The sequence below is a fragment of the Delphinus delphis genome, chromosome 14 (assembly GCF_949987515.2).
Source record: "Delphinus delphis chromosome 14, mDelDel1.2, whole genome shotgun sequence".
Lineage (NCBI taxonomy): Eukaryota > Metazoa > Chordata > Mammalia > Artiodactyla > Delphinidae > Delphinus > Delphinus delphis.
The window spans coordinates 32,937,766-32,956,808 of record NC_082696.1 but is presented as its reverse complement, the minus strand read 5'-3'; the positions used below and the strand labels follow the sequence as shown (position 1 = coordinate 32,956,808).

Here is a 19,043-nt window from a genome sequence, read left to right as displayed (position 1 = left end):
TCTACAGTTTTTGGCATGAGCGACTGGAAGGGCTGAGCTGCAGTTAAGCGAGTTAGGGAGGACCGTGGGTATAGCAAGTTTTGCTGAGGAGGAACAGGCGTTCAGTTTTGAGTATGTTAAACTTGAAATGTCTATTAGACATTATGGCAAGGTTGAATAGACAGTATATATTCAATAGTATTCTAGAGTTCAGATGAGAAATACTGCCGAAATGTCTGAATTTGAAGATTTAAAGCTGTAAGACTGCACAAGATCACCCAGGAAGTACATGAAGACCAAGAAGAGAAAGAGCTCTAGAACTGAGCCGAGGCATTTCCACCTTTAGAGGTCAGAGAGATGAGGTAGAATCAGCAAAATCAAAGAGCAAACAGTTTTGGACAGAGAGTTTTCTCACAGGAATATTGCAAGCATTACATATTCTCTTTGTTGCAGGATGTAAAAATAATCTTTTGGGAAACGTGCACTCAGACCTTGGTGTGATTTATATAATAAACAATGGACTATTTGCTAATTCCATTTGATTACTATTAAAACTAAAATGTTATTTGTTATTAAAAAAACAGTATCAGGGGAAGGGGCTCCAGGCTCACAAAGGAGAACTTGATTAGGGTTTTCCAGGAAAGGTGTGGAAAAGCCCAAGCGTTGCTATACATTAAACAAAAGCAAACAAACTAGTGTATACTGTTTTTATGTCCTTCAAGCTCCACATTCCAAATTGTCACATCAGATCTTATATGCCATATATTCAAAGATGTCTCACAATTGTACATTCTTGAAATAAGATCTAAAGGATAAACTCTGAATTTAGAGACTTGCTTTGAAAAAAATTTATGATATAAATTACTTAATTATTTTTTCATTCTGGCTTTTGGCTGCATTGGTAAAACTTTGAAAGACATTTATTTATTTAAATTTATTTTTGGCTGTGTTGGGTCTTCATTGCTGTGCACGGGCTTTCTCTAGTCACGGCGAGCCGGGGCTATTCTTCGTTGAGGTGCGCAGGCTTCTCATTGCGGTGGCTTCTCTTGTTGTGGGGCGCGGGCTCTAGGCGTGTGGGCTTCAGTAGTTGTGGCGCATGGGCTCATCAGTTGTGGCTCGCGGGCTCTAGAGCTCAGGTTTATTAATTGTGGCGCACAGGCTTAGTTGCTCCGCTGCATGTGAGATCTTCCCAGACCAGGTCTCGAACCCGTGTCCCCTGCAATGGCAGTCGGATTCTTAAGCACTATGCCACCAGGGAAGCCCCAAGACATTTATTTTTAAGTATAATTTCATTTCTGTATCTTACAAGCCTTGCCAGTCAAATTTTACATATTGAGGAAAAAAAAAAAACACCCGCCGCGTCATTCATATTAGTTCCCCTCCACCATAATGTGCCAGAATTCAAGAAATTTTTTTTTTTTTTGTAAAACTAAGTTTGGTGATGCCAAACATCTGGGTGAAATGGAAAAATATTGTTAGTCATCAGTGTTTATTACTACCTTGATATTTGGTGTCATGGAAATGATAAATCATAATTAGCATTACAATTTGTCAAACAGATGTTCATTGAAATACAAACACAACTCATTCTACAAGCTGGAAGGACATTTTAGATGACCCATAATTGTTCGTTTTCTTCTCAGAGTTAAAGAGAAAAACACTATTAACATAATCCATCCAATGATATATAAAGATAAGGTATATTATTTTATAAAAGAATTTATACTAAAATGATAATGTGTTGAAATTAATTTAACTTGTTGTGTTTTAATGATATTAATGACTGAAAACAGCAGCAGGCAGAATTATAAATTACATTTAAGGTTCAAGCATAGTGTATATTTTTGTCAGGTTTTCTTCTTTTAACTCTAAGTTGTTTTTTGTTTATAAGTGTCATTGACATAGTAAAATCCTTTCCATCATGAACGATTATTTGTCTTCAGTGGGCTACAAGTATTTGATTTGACGAGTGAAAAGATTTCTCCAGTAAACTATCTTTGGTTGCCAGTTTCTTTCTTAAACGTTTAATATTTCCCAACAGCCTTCGTTGTTAAGTCTTTAGGAGTGCCAGAGCTGTAAGAAGCCCTGTAATTCTGGGTGGTGGAGGAAAAATGTGCTAGGCTTTACTAGCTGTACCTTTCTCTATTTCAAATTTTAACTTTTTAATTTCTATCCTGACCTTTAATTTTTGTGACTTATTTTTCTTTCCCCAATAACCTTTGTTTTTGAAATAGTCTTCCTCCTACCACTTAAAGAAAAATTTCAGAAATAAAGAAAAACCCAAGGACTGTTAAAATGATTAAGGAGAAGGCACTATTGTTGTAAACAGAGCACTCCAAAATAGGTATTTTGAAAGAGCAGCATTCATTTGAATGTATGAACTCTGGAATGCTTATTTTAAAATTATTCACTAGTTTGTTGACCTACATACATATTGTATTTTTATTTGAAAAAGAAATGGTATTGCTGGTGGTATATGTGCACTTCTGTAGACATTGTGTAAATTGGTAATGATATTTATAAGAGAATGTTTTCCTTTCTCTTTGTCAGTGCCATCATTTCTTAAATATACTACTGGTAGGAAAATAGGGATTTATAATTGTAAGAGATTCAGGTAAAAACAAGATGGTAAATTAAAATAGAAAATTAGTTCAATTTTATTTAGAATATGACATAATTTTGAGACCCAGTAAAGGGACTTTAAAGAAGCTGGGGTATAGATGCAGCAGTTAAGAGGAAGGACTATTTCTCCTAAAGTAAATTACTGGAGGATGGAAAGGTCATGAGATAAACCAGTGAAAGAGCTTAATTATGATAGAGAAGAAAGAGAAACAGAAAAGAAGGTGGATTATCAGGAGAGAAGGGAATGAATATTGATCAGATTTTCAGAAAAATCAACAAATAAACCCCAGTCCATACTAATGCAGTCATAGGCGCCATATTTCTTCAAAACCAGCTCTAGTGCATTGTGAATAAAGGTGGGCTTTGGAGCATGGCCGTTGTGGTCCCTGGGCCTGGGCAATGGAGTGAGATGACTGGGATAAGAAAAGTCTGTATGTCATCTTTCCACATAGGTAATCAGCCCAACTGGATGCCTATAAGTAGGATTTCAGAGATTCTTACTTGTGTCTCTCAAAAGACTGCCATACCTAGGCAACTAATAAGGAATGACATCTCCTATTAATGAGTCTATGTCTTTAATAAGCACTTGATCAGACAGAAGATGGCAGGGATGCTGATAGTGTCAGGATACAGGAGGCCTAGAGAAAAGATACAGGGAAGTCTGTGATGAGAGAGAAAAGGTAATTTTGGAAATGGAGAGACTGGAAGCATTGCATTCTGGTCAGTGAATATTCACTGGACTTACAGTGTACTTTTATTTCAAGGAATGAAGTTCACAGCTGTTAGAACTACAGAAGCAACATATCAATAGATAATCATGACATATGCTTATTTTTAATATTTTATAGGTATTATTAGTATAAACTATCTCAAAAAAGATTAATGGTAGCTTTTTATTTTGAAAATAAACATAGTAAGAGGCAAAAAGAAATGAAACAGTCTGGTTGCCATTTCTCATTGGAGAAACAAACAAAAAAATTCTTAAGCCCAACAGTGACATTCATAACAATTTTCTAATTTAACTCCTTTTCTTTTTTGTTAAGGAGGAATAGCTGTATTTTTATCATTAATAGAAAGGGGGGCAGTCCCTAAACAGCCTATTATAAATTCTTCTAGGAAAGCATGTTACAAATAATTGAAAACAAACCTGATTCTGTGAATTTGGCAGCAAATGTGTAACAGAAAGCAATTCAGCCCTGGCCTCTAGATGATTGATTAAATTTTTTATTCCCTTTACCTTTCATTCACGCCATGTTTGTCAGAGGAGAGAGAAAAGGGAGTGTTTCAAAACAAAATCCACTTTAAACAAATAACAGGATAATGATCAGTGACCTCGAATCAGCCGTTTATTCATTTTTCTCAAGTTTGAATGTTTCTGAATATTCACTATTCTGCATGGGTTCCTGCAGAAAATGAGACCCTGAATTTCAGCACCCCCCCACCCCCACCAGCTAACCACAACACGAGCTGTATTTGAGCTTCTTTGAGGGCATGGCCCTGCAGCTTCCTGTGGTCAGTTATTAGTGTGAGTCCAGCAAAGGAACAAGAACACTGTGTACTCGGTCAATCTACAGAAAACTTCATCTTCTGTTTGTGTGGGAGGAGAGGTCCCTTGGTGCATTCTGTTTCTTTGAAGGGACTAGAGATCTGTTGCTGCTGTACAGATGTCAGGGGTGCAAGGAGCCAACATCTTATAAACCTAGTAAATAAATGATTGTGGTCCAATTCTGTACAGAATAATGGTAAGAACCTGAACGTAGGCTACTGTTGACATGGATCATATTTGTTCTTGTTGTTCAATAAAGCATGTAAAATTAACACCTAACCTCTTAAATGAAAAACTTCCTTAAAACCTTGATATTTTCAAATGGTATCTAGTCGTCTGTGCACATCACAGTGCTGTGTTGCAAACCTGGTGACTCCAACGAAATTTTAAGTATGACTGCACATTTATGGAGTCCCTTCCTGTGACAGATCCCTTTCCTTTTCGTCTTTCTCTTCTCACAAACTACTGCCCAGATATTGGTAATTCTACAGCCTCCTCTTCCTGCAGTCCTTGTGTTGGCACATGGTCACCTACTCTGTCCTCAGGCCCAAAGGTTGTCATGTCAGGGGATGGGAATATAAGCCATCCCCAAACAATAGTCCCAGCATGGAGCTGGAGGGGGTTTGAGCTAGAAAGTCCTCTGATCATTCTTTCTCTTAATTCTTGTGTGAAATGGGATATAAGCAAGGAGGCAAAACGCAGGAAGAGGTCCTGCTCTTTCTTCTTGACACATAATCTCTTGTTGAAGTTCAACATTCTTACTATTTCCAGATTCACCTCTCCATTGTGGGTGGGAACTTTATCACTACTACTTCCATTGTCCTGAGGCTGCCCAGGTTGCTGGTAGGTAAAGAGGACAGCGTATTCTGCTTAGCAAAGAGACATACAACTGTTTGTGTTAGTTTTCTTACTCTTTCAAGAGTAACAACAATTAACACTTAATAGTTTTTCCTGTGTGCCAGGCATTTTCTATTCAGGTTGCATGAATTATCTTTTTTAATCTGGCAGCAGGATAATAAGTAGGTATTATTATTATTACTTGCCTTTTACAGAGGAAACTGAGGCACAGAGATATTAAGTCAATTGCCTAAATTCACACAGGTAGTAAGTGGCAGAGCCAGACTTTGGTCCCAGGCAGTCTGCTTCAACATATATGGTCTTCAGCTGTCATTAGCTACCTGAACACACAACACACATCCACACATACTATCGTACAAAGCACCAGAAACGGTATTAGCCCAAGTTAGAAAAGCATATATGTATAAACATTTTTGTAGTCTCACATACAGACTCATCGGTACTCAGATTTACAAGCCCACTGAAATAAAAAGCCCTCAGTTATCTAAGTATAAAATTTTGTTCCACAAAAACACCAACTTATTTTATTAATTGTTTTTACTCTGTGCAATGAAAAATCTTAGGATTAAAGAGGTAAATCCTGCAGTTTCTTCTTACAAAGCTAGGCTAGAGGCCATATTTAAAGTAATTGAACACATGTTTTCACTTGAAAGCATAGAAACTTGATCAACTGTGGATGGACAGTTTCACTCTAAAGATGAAATAAAATGAAGCAGGGCAAGAATAAAAACCGTAAGAGGTGAGTGGAGAATAAGAAAAGATATGAAGAAGACACCAAAAAATTAATAATGTGAAAGCAAAACAAGAAGAGAGAGAAAGGTGGCAAAAGAAGGGAACATTCAAAGAATGAGCCTGTCCTTGTATTGGTGCAAGAGGGCAGTCCGGGGACACATATCAGAGGGTGGGGGACGCGGCAGTCAGCTTGCACACACATAGGTCAGAGATATCAGAAATACACCAAGCCTAGAGGGCATGCTCAATCTTGAGGACCTTGTGCTATGTTCAGACCCCTCTCTAAGTATGTATTAATATGTCTCGATCATTTAAAATCTGACATGTCGTTTGAAGTTGAACCTTTCTGAATCTTAAATTAGTTGAGATTGCCAATGACCATCCCCAAACGCTATTCTATATAAATGAGAAAAAGCAAATTAATGTGTTTTTACAGCTTTCATTTAAATACTTGCAACACACACACACACACACACACACACACACACACACACACACGACACACACACCCTTCTCTCTGAGGAACTCTTGAGTCAGAGAATGAGAACGAGCGACTGCATTTCTTTTTCAAGTACACATCTAGGTTTTGTTCCAATCGAATGACACAGGATCTGGCACTGTATTTAGACCTCTTGCTCCAAGATTTTGTTTTAATTTTAAACAAGTGTTCCCACACAGGGACTGAAAACAAAACAGGAAAATGTTGCTTAAGTTTTCCTTTGTGTTGTTATTAAATGTCTTTCAAGTGTACTGATTGTTCTATCCTACTAATGTAGGTCATTGTACCCTCAGTTGCTTTTTTTCTATTCGGAACTGTCTCTAACAGCTCTCCACAACAAGGAAGAACATGTTAGTTTCACAGATATTTATTTTTGGTATTAGCACATTATTTTCCCCTTCTCTCTATAACTTGAGATTTTAGTACTTCCTACTAAGTAGAATTTGCCATAAAGTTTAAATTAATTTTTTTGCATATCAGCGCGTGGTTTTCACTTACTAAAATGCTTAAGTACTAAACCTGTCATAACTAATTTCATTTATTGTGATGTTAGTAAGACCTTAGGGGTTGGTTCTTTTCAGAACGATTGGTGCTTTAGCCTTCGATTTTTGGACAGGTTCTGGTTCTGATTTTGATTAATGTAGAGCTTTGCTTCCATTTACCAGGAGGTTCTCTACTGATATGGATCAATCCCAGGAGATGTTGATGAGGTCTGCAGCTATCCCTTGCCTTAGTGATCCTCTGTGCTTTAATATACTTCATTCTTGCCCCTTTGCAGGAGGCCTGAACACCATCTGACCTGGGGGTGGGTCCTGAGTGGTGACCTGGGGCATGGTAAACAGTTTACCCAAGGAAGTCTAGAACAGATAAAACTAGTGGGATAAACCTGACACAGATTCAAGAAGAAAAGCCAAGAGGTGGGGAAATTGAACAAGCTAGATAATTCCAGAGGAGCAAGAGCAGGATAATAGAGAGAAATTGAAGTTAAAATACTGGTGTCAGTCACAGACAGGTTTGGAATGGAAGTAAGGCAAATAAATAATGGAGAGCGTGTATGGAGAAGATTGTCTCACCAGTGGTGAGCTTAATGTTGCTAGAAGTCTTCAAATAGAGCCTAGATGACCAGCTATTATTCATTCAACAAATGCTTACTAAACCCCTGTTCTTTGAGGTAGTGAAATGGTGAGCTGAGGAACTCAGCCAAAGAAGTCAGACTAGAATCAGAACACATCTTGGCTATATGAACTTAGCCATCCTTGTTAAAATTTCAATGTCTATTTTCTCTTCTTAAAAAAGGAGATAATAATTGCACCAATTTCATGAGGTTGTTGTAAGCATTAAGTGAGTTAATACTATTTGAGTTAGTACACACAGATTATATGCAAGAGTGTCTGGTATCCAGTAAGTACAGAATCATAATCACTATTGTTTTTATGAGTAAGCTCCTGTATATTGCAGAGAAATTTCTGAAATAGCTATGAGGTTGGAATAGGTAACTAATGATTTATTCTCTTAATCTATCTTTGGTTGAGACACACCCAGAATGAAATTTGGAGCAATGCAAATGTTGGAGGAGAGTTGAAAGAATTCTTCTTCTGGTGATTTTTCCCTCACGGTCTGCTCTGGAGCAACTCCTCTTAGATTCTTTTCTTGCTGTGAATTTCAGATGATATCTATATCCCTATATCGTCTCAGCTGGACAGCACAAAGATTTAGTAATGACACCTGCATTTGATAAAATTTAAATGAGACGCTCCCAAAAGAGACTGAGAAAACCTATTTTGACAACTCTTTTATCCACACAAATATCGTATACTTTAATGGGAGGAAGAAAAACACAAATGATAAATGAAAAATTCACAACTTGGAGTACTTTTAAAACTTATTATTTGAAAATAATTATAAATTTTTAGAGAGATGTAAAATGAGGTCATGTGTCAAGGTCCTTTTTGAGGGAAAAAAGCTATTTACATTTAATAATTATTTCCTTTTTTTGAAACTTTCAGGAACTTAATTGTCATTGTTTCTTTCATACATTATGACCAGTGGGCTCTTCTATTCAGTTATGATGGATTACATGTCACTCATCTGGACATGTTTCAGATGAAACTAATCTAAGATCAAAGGGCTTAGAATTAAATGCTTTGCTGGATTGCTTTGACTTGTACAAAGCAAGAACACCACCAGAAGCTTTTTGAAAGAAGGACCATACCAATTTCGAAACTTTGAGAAAATTGGAACTCCTAAAACAGCTAAGACTTTACTTCTATTTTTAATCTTTCCAAACCACTTAGCCTTTCTGTATGTTAATTCCATAGGATTTAAAAAGCACTGCCACATGAAATCTGGTATTCATACAAAAAATTAAATAACTCTGAATAACTCTGATACAGAGAGTTAGAGACAGAGAGAGAGAGAGAGAGAGAGAGAGAGAGGTTCTCTTCTTTGACCAAGAGAGAAGCTACACAACCTTTGGAGCACAATATTTTAACTAGTTTCACTAAGAGAGGAGAAAAATAAAAACATAAGATGACAGATACTCATTGAAGAAAACTGATTTTCTTATTCTACTGTAGTTTATTAATGACCATTACTTTGGCAGTGATGAATCTCTGTAAATATTTCATGGAAGGAAAAGTTTTCATCCAGGAATAACAAATTCAAGAATTGTAATTCTAAAGAACAGGAGGAAAGCAATCTAAGTGTCAGGGGCAATTGGAGCCAAGTAGGTGTCAGAAAGGAGATATATTATGGGAGTCGGAAAGACCTGTTAAGACTAAGCTCAGGGTACAGGTGTCAGTGATACAGTCATATTTATTAAATAGTTCATTAAGCTGACATTTCCTTATATTCTTGGAATAGATTAGTTAAGGAAGTTAATGTCATTCACAGTCTTTGACATTTTATATGTTAAAATATTACTTTTCCAGCAGCACAGTAGTCATCAACCATGGAAGTATAGTAGTTGTTTTGGTTGGGCTTATAAACTTCTGATGATAGTGTGATGTTTATTAAGGACCTTCCAAGATAATTCAGTACACTACACTCTGCATGAAAAGAAAATCTTTCCAGTTCTGTTAAGTAGGAATACTGAGGCACCTAAGGATATACAAGTATATTGCATTATTTTTATATTCAAAAATGGCTCTATTAGTGACTTAAATAATTTTTGGATGATTTATCCAAATGTTGGGGCTACAGGAATCTGCCTGTAATGTTTTGTAGGTACTTGAATTATTACACCTCTAGTGAGATTTATTGAATTATGTCAAATAAAATTTATGCTAAAATTCTTGATGTACATCCAATAAATGCAATTAAAAATATAGGTGAAATATATACAAAGTCAAAATTTAAATGACATACACAATTCAAAAATTGTGAATGTTTGAAGAAAGAGTTAATTCATTGGAAATTCTATCACAGTCTATAATATTTGGGCACTGTTAATGATTTACTCATTCAACAAATAATTATTGAATCTACTAGATGCTACTCACTATATTAATCACTAAGACTATACTGTAAATAAGACAAAGTTCCTACTCTCATTGAGCTTACAGTCTAGTAGCAGATACAAGCAAGTAAATAGGCAGTGATCACAGTGGAGCTCAGAGAATTCATAGGAAGAGCTCCTAGACAGGACATGCAAGTGTTCATGGAAGGAAGGAATTGACATCTTAGCTGAGACCTGAAAGGTATAAAGTATATCTGTGCTAATGGGAGCAGTAGGGAGACATAAAACACGTTTGAAGGTAAAGCCAACAAGATTTGCAGAAAAGTTGGATGTAGGAAGAAGGAAAACAAGAGCAGGCAAGCATGACTCCAAGTTGTTCGTCCTGGGTAATAGAAAGGATAAAATTATTTAATGAGATTGGGAACACTGAGGGTGAAGAAAGGGAACTCAGTTTGAGATATAAGTTTGAGGTACCTATTAGACAGTCGCATAAATGGATCAAGAAGGCAGTTGGATTCTGTATTTGGACCTTAGGAGAGATCAAGCCTGGAGATATAAGTGTGGGAGGCATCAGTATAGATGGTACTTAAATCTGTGAGCTTTGGTGGGATTGCTAAGTGAGTGTGGATAGAACAGAAGACAAGGCCAAGGACTGGGCACCATGGTACTCCAATATTAGAAAGTTAGGGAGGAGAGAAGGTATTAAGTAGAGAGGGAGATTGGGAATGGGTAACTGGAGGCAAACAAAGACAGTGTGGTATCCTGGAAATCAATGGAGTAATAAGTTGTTTCAAATGCTGTTAATAGATCAAGTATGGTGGAGACTGAAAATTGATCATTTAGAGGCTCCTGTTGACCACCCAGAGCCAGAGTCAGAGCCTTTGTTCGTGCTGTGCTAGAAACACAGTGGCAAATTGGTGCACTGTCACCTTTTCCTAAGCTTCATACAGATCACCCCCTTTCTCCAAACGTATGCTTTCTTTTTTTTTCCCATGCTGGGTAAAATACAAGTGATTAGGTTCATTTTTTAAAGTTATCGTTGTGATCTTATTCTCCCTCTCTGAATTAATATCACATTAATCATGATTAGATTTAAGAGGTTCCACAAGTCTCAACCACTCATTTACATACATGTTCTTTGACCACACCTATAGATAGCTGATCTCATCCTATACATATGAAAATTATTGTTCTATCCTCTGGTGTCACCTTACTTTCAAATTGTTATACCAATTTCATTGACACACTTAGAGATTGATAAAGGGGATTTTAAAATGTTCGTCAAGTTGTCAACTCCATCCACTTCCACTACTCATTTCAAAGTTTCCTATCCTTATTAATGATCCTTAAGTAGCCTTCATTCTCCCATCCATCCACTCAGTAAACTTCTATCATTGGGGAGGCTGTTAGGAATATAGCTTTTCCAGTAATCTAAAGCAGAGGTAGTAATATAAATAGAAAAACATAATAATAAGGGGCCATTATACATACTAGAATTTCGATTATTTGCTGCATAAAACGTCTTTAAATTATATTCTAATTATCAAAGTAAAAATACCATAGAGGCCCTCAAATCTTATCCATCTGCAAGGGAAACATGATTTATATAGTACCCTTACACTAATAAAAATAATTTATTTGGATGAGTAGAGTGTAATATTGATTTAGTCGTAAAAAGAGATGATCTCTCATGAGTTTTTTTTTCTCTTTATCTATCTGTGAAAGTTAATTTCAAAGAAGAGTGTAATTTTAAAATCTAAAAAACCGGTGGTTAATCAGGCTGATATTTTCAGTTGGAATAAATTCCTTTGACAGCATGAACATGTATCCACTAACATGTCTGTAATGGAAGTCATTTCAGAAGACACTAGACTGCCACAGACTTCCCACAGCCTCTCAGCAAGACAGTGGTGGTCTTGAGGAATGATACTTTTCATCTTTTTGAAGATAGACACCCTCCAGTTGTTACCCCACAGGAAATCAGGAAGTATGCTAAACTATCCCGTGGAGTTGGAATTACACAGCGAGGTTCCAGTGGAAATATCTTATCCAATATTATGATTTATTTGGAAGGAGAGTTTTTTTAAAAAGGAAAAAAAATGATGGAAATAAGCTGCACAAAACATGGCCAAACAGCTGTCTGGTTTTCTGTCTCAGAAACAGCTTGGGACTAACTATGCTCACAAGATCTCTTGGCGGAGTCGCTTGATGAAAATACAAAAGCTGTGAAGAGAAGTATTCTTTTGCTGAAGCCTTTCTTTAGCGATCATATGGTTTATTAACGTAAATGAGAACATGTTCACCATTTTTTAAAGTTCCTGTATGTTTAAATGAGGCACTTACTGATTCCATGTATAGCACAAATACAGTTCACCATAGCATTAACGCCAAATAAACCTTAATAATTTTTGGAAAACTTAATTCTAGACATGGTCTGATTTTCTCCCTTCAAATAGCATTTTTAGGAGCAGTCAAGTAAGAGCTTGATAAGACAGAAATTTAGCATGAATTCAAGGGCACTGGTGAATTTTTGGATGCCAAAATTAATCTGTAAGGGGAATTCATTTTAATTGCTTCATACATCTATTTATTCATCCTTTACCGTTTAATGGATACCTTCTTAAGTAATAGAGACAACTTGACTTTAAACACATTTCTGGCTCACCTGTTAGATGCCAGAACTGTGGAATATACAAGATCTGTCTTACTCTTAAAATTTTCTACATCAGATGGGGAGGATATTCAATATTTGGAGATTTATTATTTTAGAAGACCTTGTATTTTATCATCCTCAAAAGTTGATTTAAGTGAATTTATTCTTTACTAAGTATCCAAGGTAGGTTCAATTAGCTGGGACATTTCATATTTTTATCATGAAGCATTTTGAGTCTATTCTTTGTGGCATCAGAATTAGTTTCTCATCTCAGAGTTTGCTGTATTTATTCCTCTAGTGACTCAGTAGTTTATTGGCAGTCAGTTTGTAAAATTCTCTCAGGGATTATCTAAATGCAGAATGTTAGGAATGGAGACACGTATTGCCTCTGCCGTCAAAAAGTGTAATTAACACAAATGATATATTGTCTTGCAAAAGTGGATGAAAATTCCAGTGGGTGACCTCAAGTCACAGTTCCCAGTGCATTTACAGACTGTTGTGTTCCTTAATAGCTCCCAGCCCAGCACAGGACTCCTTTCTTCTTTTTCTTATTTTATTTTTAACATCTTTATTGGAAGATAATTGCTTTACAATGGTGTGTTAGTTTCTGCTTTATAACAAAATGAATCAGCTGTACATGTACATATATCCCCATATCCCCTCCCACCCTTCCTATCCCACCCCTCAAGGTGGTCACAAAGCAGCAAGCTGATCTCCCTGTGCTATGTGGCTGCTTCCCACTAGCTATCTGTTTTGCATTTGGTTGTGTATATATGTCCATGCCACTCTCTCACTTCGACCCAGCTTACCCTTCTCCCTCCCCATGTCCTCAAGTCCATTCTTTACGTCTGCATCTTTATTCCTGTCCTACCCCTAGGATTTTCAGAACCTTTTTTTTTTTTTCAGATTCCATATATGTGTGTTCCATACTGTATTTGTTTTTCTCTTTCTGACTTACTTCACTCTGTATGACAGACTCTAGGTCCATCCACCTCACTACAAATAACTCAATTTCGTTTCTTTTTATGGCTGAGTAATATCCATTGTATATATGTGCCACATCTTCTTTATCCATTTATCTGTCGATGGACACTTAGGTTGCCTCCATGTCCTGGCTACTGCAAATAGAGCTGCAATGAACATTGTAGTACATGACTCTTTTTGAATTATGGTTTTCTCAGGATATATGCCCAGTAGCGGGATTGCTGGGTCACATGGTAGTTCTATTTTTAGTTTTTTAAAGAACATCCACACTGTTCTCCATAATGGCTGTATCAATTTACATTCCCACCAACAGTGCAAGAGGGTTCCCTTTTCTCCACACCCTCTTCAGCATTTATTGTTTGTAGAATTTTTGATGATGGCCATTCCGACTGGTATGAGGTGATACCTCACTGTAGTTTTGATTTGCATTTCTCTAATGATTAGTGATGTTGAGCATCCTTTCATGTGTTTGTTGGCAATCTGTATATCTTCTTTGGAGAAATGTCTATTTAGGTCTTCCACCCATTTTTTAATATTGAGCTGCATAAGCTGTTTGTATATTTTGGAGATTCATCCTTTGTCCGTTGATTCATTTGCAAATATTTTCTCCCATTCTGAGGGTTGTCTTTTCATCTAATGGTTTCCTTTGCTTTTTAGCCTCCTGTGTGTGCGTACACATGGGGTGTGTTTGTGTGTGCGTGTGTGTGTGTGTGTGTGCAGTCCAAAACTTACCACTCAATTTCAGTTTCTTTAACAATTTTAATCTCATTTGATTTATTGCATAGGTAATAATGCATTTACAAAGTACAAAAAAGTGAAAGTAGTTCTTCCTGTCATTATATTGAGAGTTTCCTTATTCTTTTGTAAGGTACATATAATTCACTGTATAGATGTATAATTTATTTAACCAGTCTCACATTGATGGATATTAGATTGTTTCCAGTCTTCTGCTATTACCAAAAAATGTGGTGGGAATTCAATATAGTTGTACATTTCATTAATTTCATGTTAATTAGTGATATATATATATATCTGTAGGGTGATTCCCCAGAAGTGGAAATTCTAAGTAAAATATTCTGTGCATTTGTAATTTTGACAGTTATTGCTAAATTCACCTTCATAAGGGCCTGTGCCATTTTACACTCACACCTGTAAGTATGTGAGGATTGCTGTACCTCTTTAGTCTTGCCATCCGGGAGTATTATCAATATTTTAGGATTCTGACAACCTGAAAAACTGGAAAAGGTTTTTAGAGTGGTTTTAATTAACGGTTCTGTTATGAGTGAGGTTCACTATCTTATCAAAAGTTTAATAGCCATTTATATTTCCCTTTCTTTGAATAGTCCTCTTACATCTTCTGTCTGTTTTTGTGTTGTTGGTATTTTTTCCTGTTGATTTATAGGAGTTCTTTAGGCATTAGAAAAATAATTCCTTTATCTGTGATAGAAGTACTTCTTATTTTATCAAATGGTTTATTCCCCATTAGAATTCTCTGCTCTCATGAAATCCCTGTTAGAATATGTGGGCCCTGTGCCTCCAAATTAGCTTTGGAGGGTAATTCCTTGACCTTTTCTCCACTTTTTACATGGAAAATGGCATGGTTAGATTTGATTTCTTCTGGTGTCAATTGTGCTAAATTATTTTCCTGAAAAAATTACCATCCTGTCCAGGTTTTACTATATTTTCATAGAGTATATTTTTCATAGAATGTGTTATATCCTTGGTAAATTTTTTGCCTTCTTGATCTATCAATTACTAAAAAACAAACAACAACAAAAACCAGCTTATTGAAATTTCTCACTGTGCTTGGAGATTTGTGTAGTTTTTCTTGTAATGTGTCCATTTTTGCTCTCCATATTTTAAGGCTATATAATTGGATACTTTCAAGTTCAGAATAAAAAAAATTAAGCTCCTGATGGTTTCTTGCTTTTGTCTGATATTTTGTAACTTTATTATACCAAGTTTTCTGGTTTCCCACTGTATACTACAGTCTTAAATAATGTTAGGGCACAATAATTCTCAGAAAAAGAATGACTGACAAAAATTTATAGAAATCCTAGGAAAGTCAAGTAGATGCACTGCCTTGGAACAGAGAAATATGGGTAATTGCAGTATATACAACACACCTGAAATATAAGCAAATAAATTGCATGTATATGTAATTTACATATGTAAATTACATATACATGCAATTTATTTGCTTATATGTAAATATGTAATTTATAAATGCATGTATAAGCATTCATAAAATTTCTCAATTACTTCACTGCATTCCAGTAAGTAAATATGAACCTGTATCTGCCTGACTAACTGGGAGAAAGGGAGCTTAACTTTATTTTTCTAAGAAAAATTAAAACCAGATATTTAACTTTTGGTAACTTTAATTGTCAAATGATTTCCCACCTTGCGTAGATTCACATCTCTTTGATCAATGGGAGACCAAGTGCTGATGATCTGTCTCCTGAACTGCTGGAATTTACCTCCGCCCGCTATATTCGCCTGAGATTTCAGAGGATCCGCACCTTGAATGCCGATTTGATGATGTTTGCTCACAAAGACCCAAGAGAAATTGACCCCATTGTCACACGAAGGGTAAGTTACAATGAATCATACTGGAACTTGTGAATGATATTGCACCCATCGTTTTAATTGTCTGTTAAATAGTTTTAAAAGATATCTTTCAGTGAAGGCGTGAAAGACTTTGAAATTCCACAGACCTTCCTTTGTTTAAATCTAAGCTCTGCCACTTATTAGATGTGTAACATTTATCAAACTTTTTAACGTTTCTAAACTTTAATTTCCTCTTTGGTACAATGGAGATCTTAATGCCTAGATCATTATCTTAATTTTGAGGCCTAAGTTAGTTTTTCGACACTTTGGGTAATCCATACTACTATTATAATTGGCTTTGGGGGGGGTGGTTACTACGGGAAGAGAATGGGCTTTGAAACATTTTTGGTTGCAACGCACACTAAGAAATACATTTTATATCATGACTCAGTACACACACACACATCACATGACATCTTGATAACCTTTAGTGTGCATAGATCAGCTGGTGATGTGGAAATGCAGATTCGGATTCAGTAGGTCTAGGGCAGAACTGAGAAACTGCAATTCTAATAAATTCCCAGGTGATATGGATGTCACCGTTCTGTGGACCATTTTGTCTAATTAAATAATTTAGTTTTATGCTTCATTAATGAATCACAAGGCACTGCTAGTTCAAAAGAGCGCTGCTATAGGAAAAAAGTGATTATATATACTATTTTATTTTCCTTTAGGAATTGAATATCAGGAAAAAATGGTTATAGCATCCTTTCAACAGATCATTGAAAGTAGGAGCTACCAAGTGTTGTTTTCCAGTGTTAAACAGGAATTTGAGAGATTATGACATAGACGATCAACCCAAGTTGCTATGAGTGATAACTGTTCTTTCTCCTGTCCACGCCTCACCGTATTCACTGGTTTACTCATCTCCTTTATATGCTGCTACACAGCCAAGACACTATTATCAAGAGAGTCAATTCAGCAGTAAATCCATAGAACAAATATATGCTAACAGCGGAGGAGAAAAGAGGATTGTAGGGAGAAACTGAGATTGTGAGAAAAAGCATCGTTCTAGAATGACCCTAGTAAGGTTAGACGGTTGCCACAAATTACCAAATTGCTGAACCGGCTGGCTGAATACTGAAGGGTGGTACTTTTCACAATTCCTGAGTACCCCTCGCATATTTTCTCTTCTCATTACTTAACTTACTCACACCTAACCTCTCCATCATTGCAAAATAACTTTTAAAGTTTTATTGTCCCCATGCAACACGTGTTGGATGTTTTAGTGCCCTTATTTCCGAACCTGAAATAATTTTACCTTGTCTTATATTTCAGTATATTGTAAATTGTTTTATGCACCAGTAATCATTATTTTTCACCAATGTTTAGATTCTTCACTTGTTAAAAAAAAAGATGTTTAATTATAATTTTGGCATGACTTAAAAATACACACCAAGGAAGACTGAATAATTTTGAAGTGAAATTTAATCTTTCCTGACAGTATATCTATCAAAGAAAAAAATCAATGGAAATAAATGTGTTCCTTTTATCATCTTTTGCAGAAAGCAGAGAGGGGTTAGGGTGCACATCTCTTATTTATAACTTCATTGTACATGAGCCTTTAAAATAGTGCAGTAAAATTCAACATATAAATATGTTTTTTGAAAGTACTCAAGTTCTGTAAACACTACATATAAATTTAAATATATAAAAATAGGATATTGAATTTTAGCTCCTCTTCATGACACAGAAATGAAGCATTGCACATTTATATTTAAAGCAAATTTCCCAATTTTAAAAACACCTACAAAACTACTGTCTCAGCTTTCTGAGCAACTATCCCTGTTTGTATCTGTATTATAAGGTGATGAAGTTAGTGAAAAGCAGACTTTTTTATGTCTAAACTACACCTAAACTCCCTTGCAAGTTACAATAGTGTGAGGTCTAAGTATATCAAGTAAGCTAAAGTAACAAAAATATTATAAAAGATACTATACATAAATAGCAAAAACAAAAAGAATTTTAAAAAGAAGTAAAGAAAAGAAGTAAATTGGAAAAGGGAATTTGTATTCAGGGAACTTTGTGTCCACCTACTTATTCTCACTAAATGTGTGGGGGTTTTTTTTAGTGTAAATAATTGGAATAATAGAACTGTCTACCATAAGATGGTTATTTGGATTCCATAAGGTAATACGAAGTACTCTCACAACTATAAAATGCTATATACAAATTAAGTAAAATTTTTACATAGTCCTGTTCTGTAATTACAAATGATCTTTTAAGAATAACTGAGTAGATGAAAATAATTAGAAACAGTCCTGTTAACTCAGATAGGAAAGTAATTGCATGGATATTTTAACATAATAATGAAAAAAAAGTATTCTGCACATCTAGTTTACTTCTCACATTATGTTAAATCAATCTTATAATTAATTTTCATTTTCTTCTTGATATGGTTAAGAAATGTGTTGTTATGAGCACTATTTCCCTAAATTTGTTGATTCTTTTCAAATCCATCGAGTAAAACAGTCTGCGTATGATTCACGAACACTGATGTCCCTATAATGATAATAAAAAAGGTTTTCTTTCTTTCAACTTTTATGAAGAATTAGTGCCCTTGCTCCCCCGCCCCATAACAATTTGCTCTCAATAATAAATACTCCAGCATGGAGTATTTGTACTGTGCAGTCCTTTGTACTGTCTGTAAGAAAGAAATTTCTAAAATGCCCACCTAACATAAATTAGAGGCATTCTGTCCCTGGGCTATGATTTCAATGCGAGGAGTTACTGGATACTTTTGTGAACCTTCTGTTGTTCTCTAGTGCTTCAAACTAAGGATACAAGCAGAAAGCCAAGTTTTTAACTGAATGTTCCCTTTTGTTGCTTTCACCTTGCAGTAGTCTTAATAGGATTTCTCTCTGGATTGCTTTTTGCAGTATTACTACTCGGTCAAGGATATTTCGGTTGGAGGGATGTGCATCTGCTATGGTCATGCCAGGGCTTGTCCACTTGATCCAGTGACAAATGTATGTATATTTATAGGATGCTTTGGTAAAATGAAGCTCTGAACTGTAAAATGCTTCATGAGAAGCTTTGCTGACAGGGACGCTGTGAATGGGTGTCAGGCCCCCACTTAACAGAAAGCCGTGCCAGGGTGAAA

At 35.8% G+C, this 19,043-nt stretch overlaps 1 protein-coding gene across 1 annotated transcript in view; it reads left to right on the top strand.

Annotated features, from left to right (window-relative positions):
• The window catches only part of LAMA2 (laminin subunit alpha 2), a 603,358-nt gene that overhangs the window by 243,201 nt on the left and 341,114 nt on the right, over positions 1–19,043 (top strand). The window contains exons 5-6 of the mRNA XM_060029982.1: positions 15,743–15,922; positions 18,820–18,909. Coding sequence (XP_059885965.1) covers positions 15,743–15,922; positions 18,820–18,909 — 270 coding nt within the window. The remainder of the gene's footprint in view (positions 1–15,742; positions 15,923–18,819; positions 18,910–19,043) is intronic.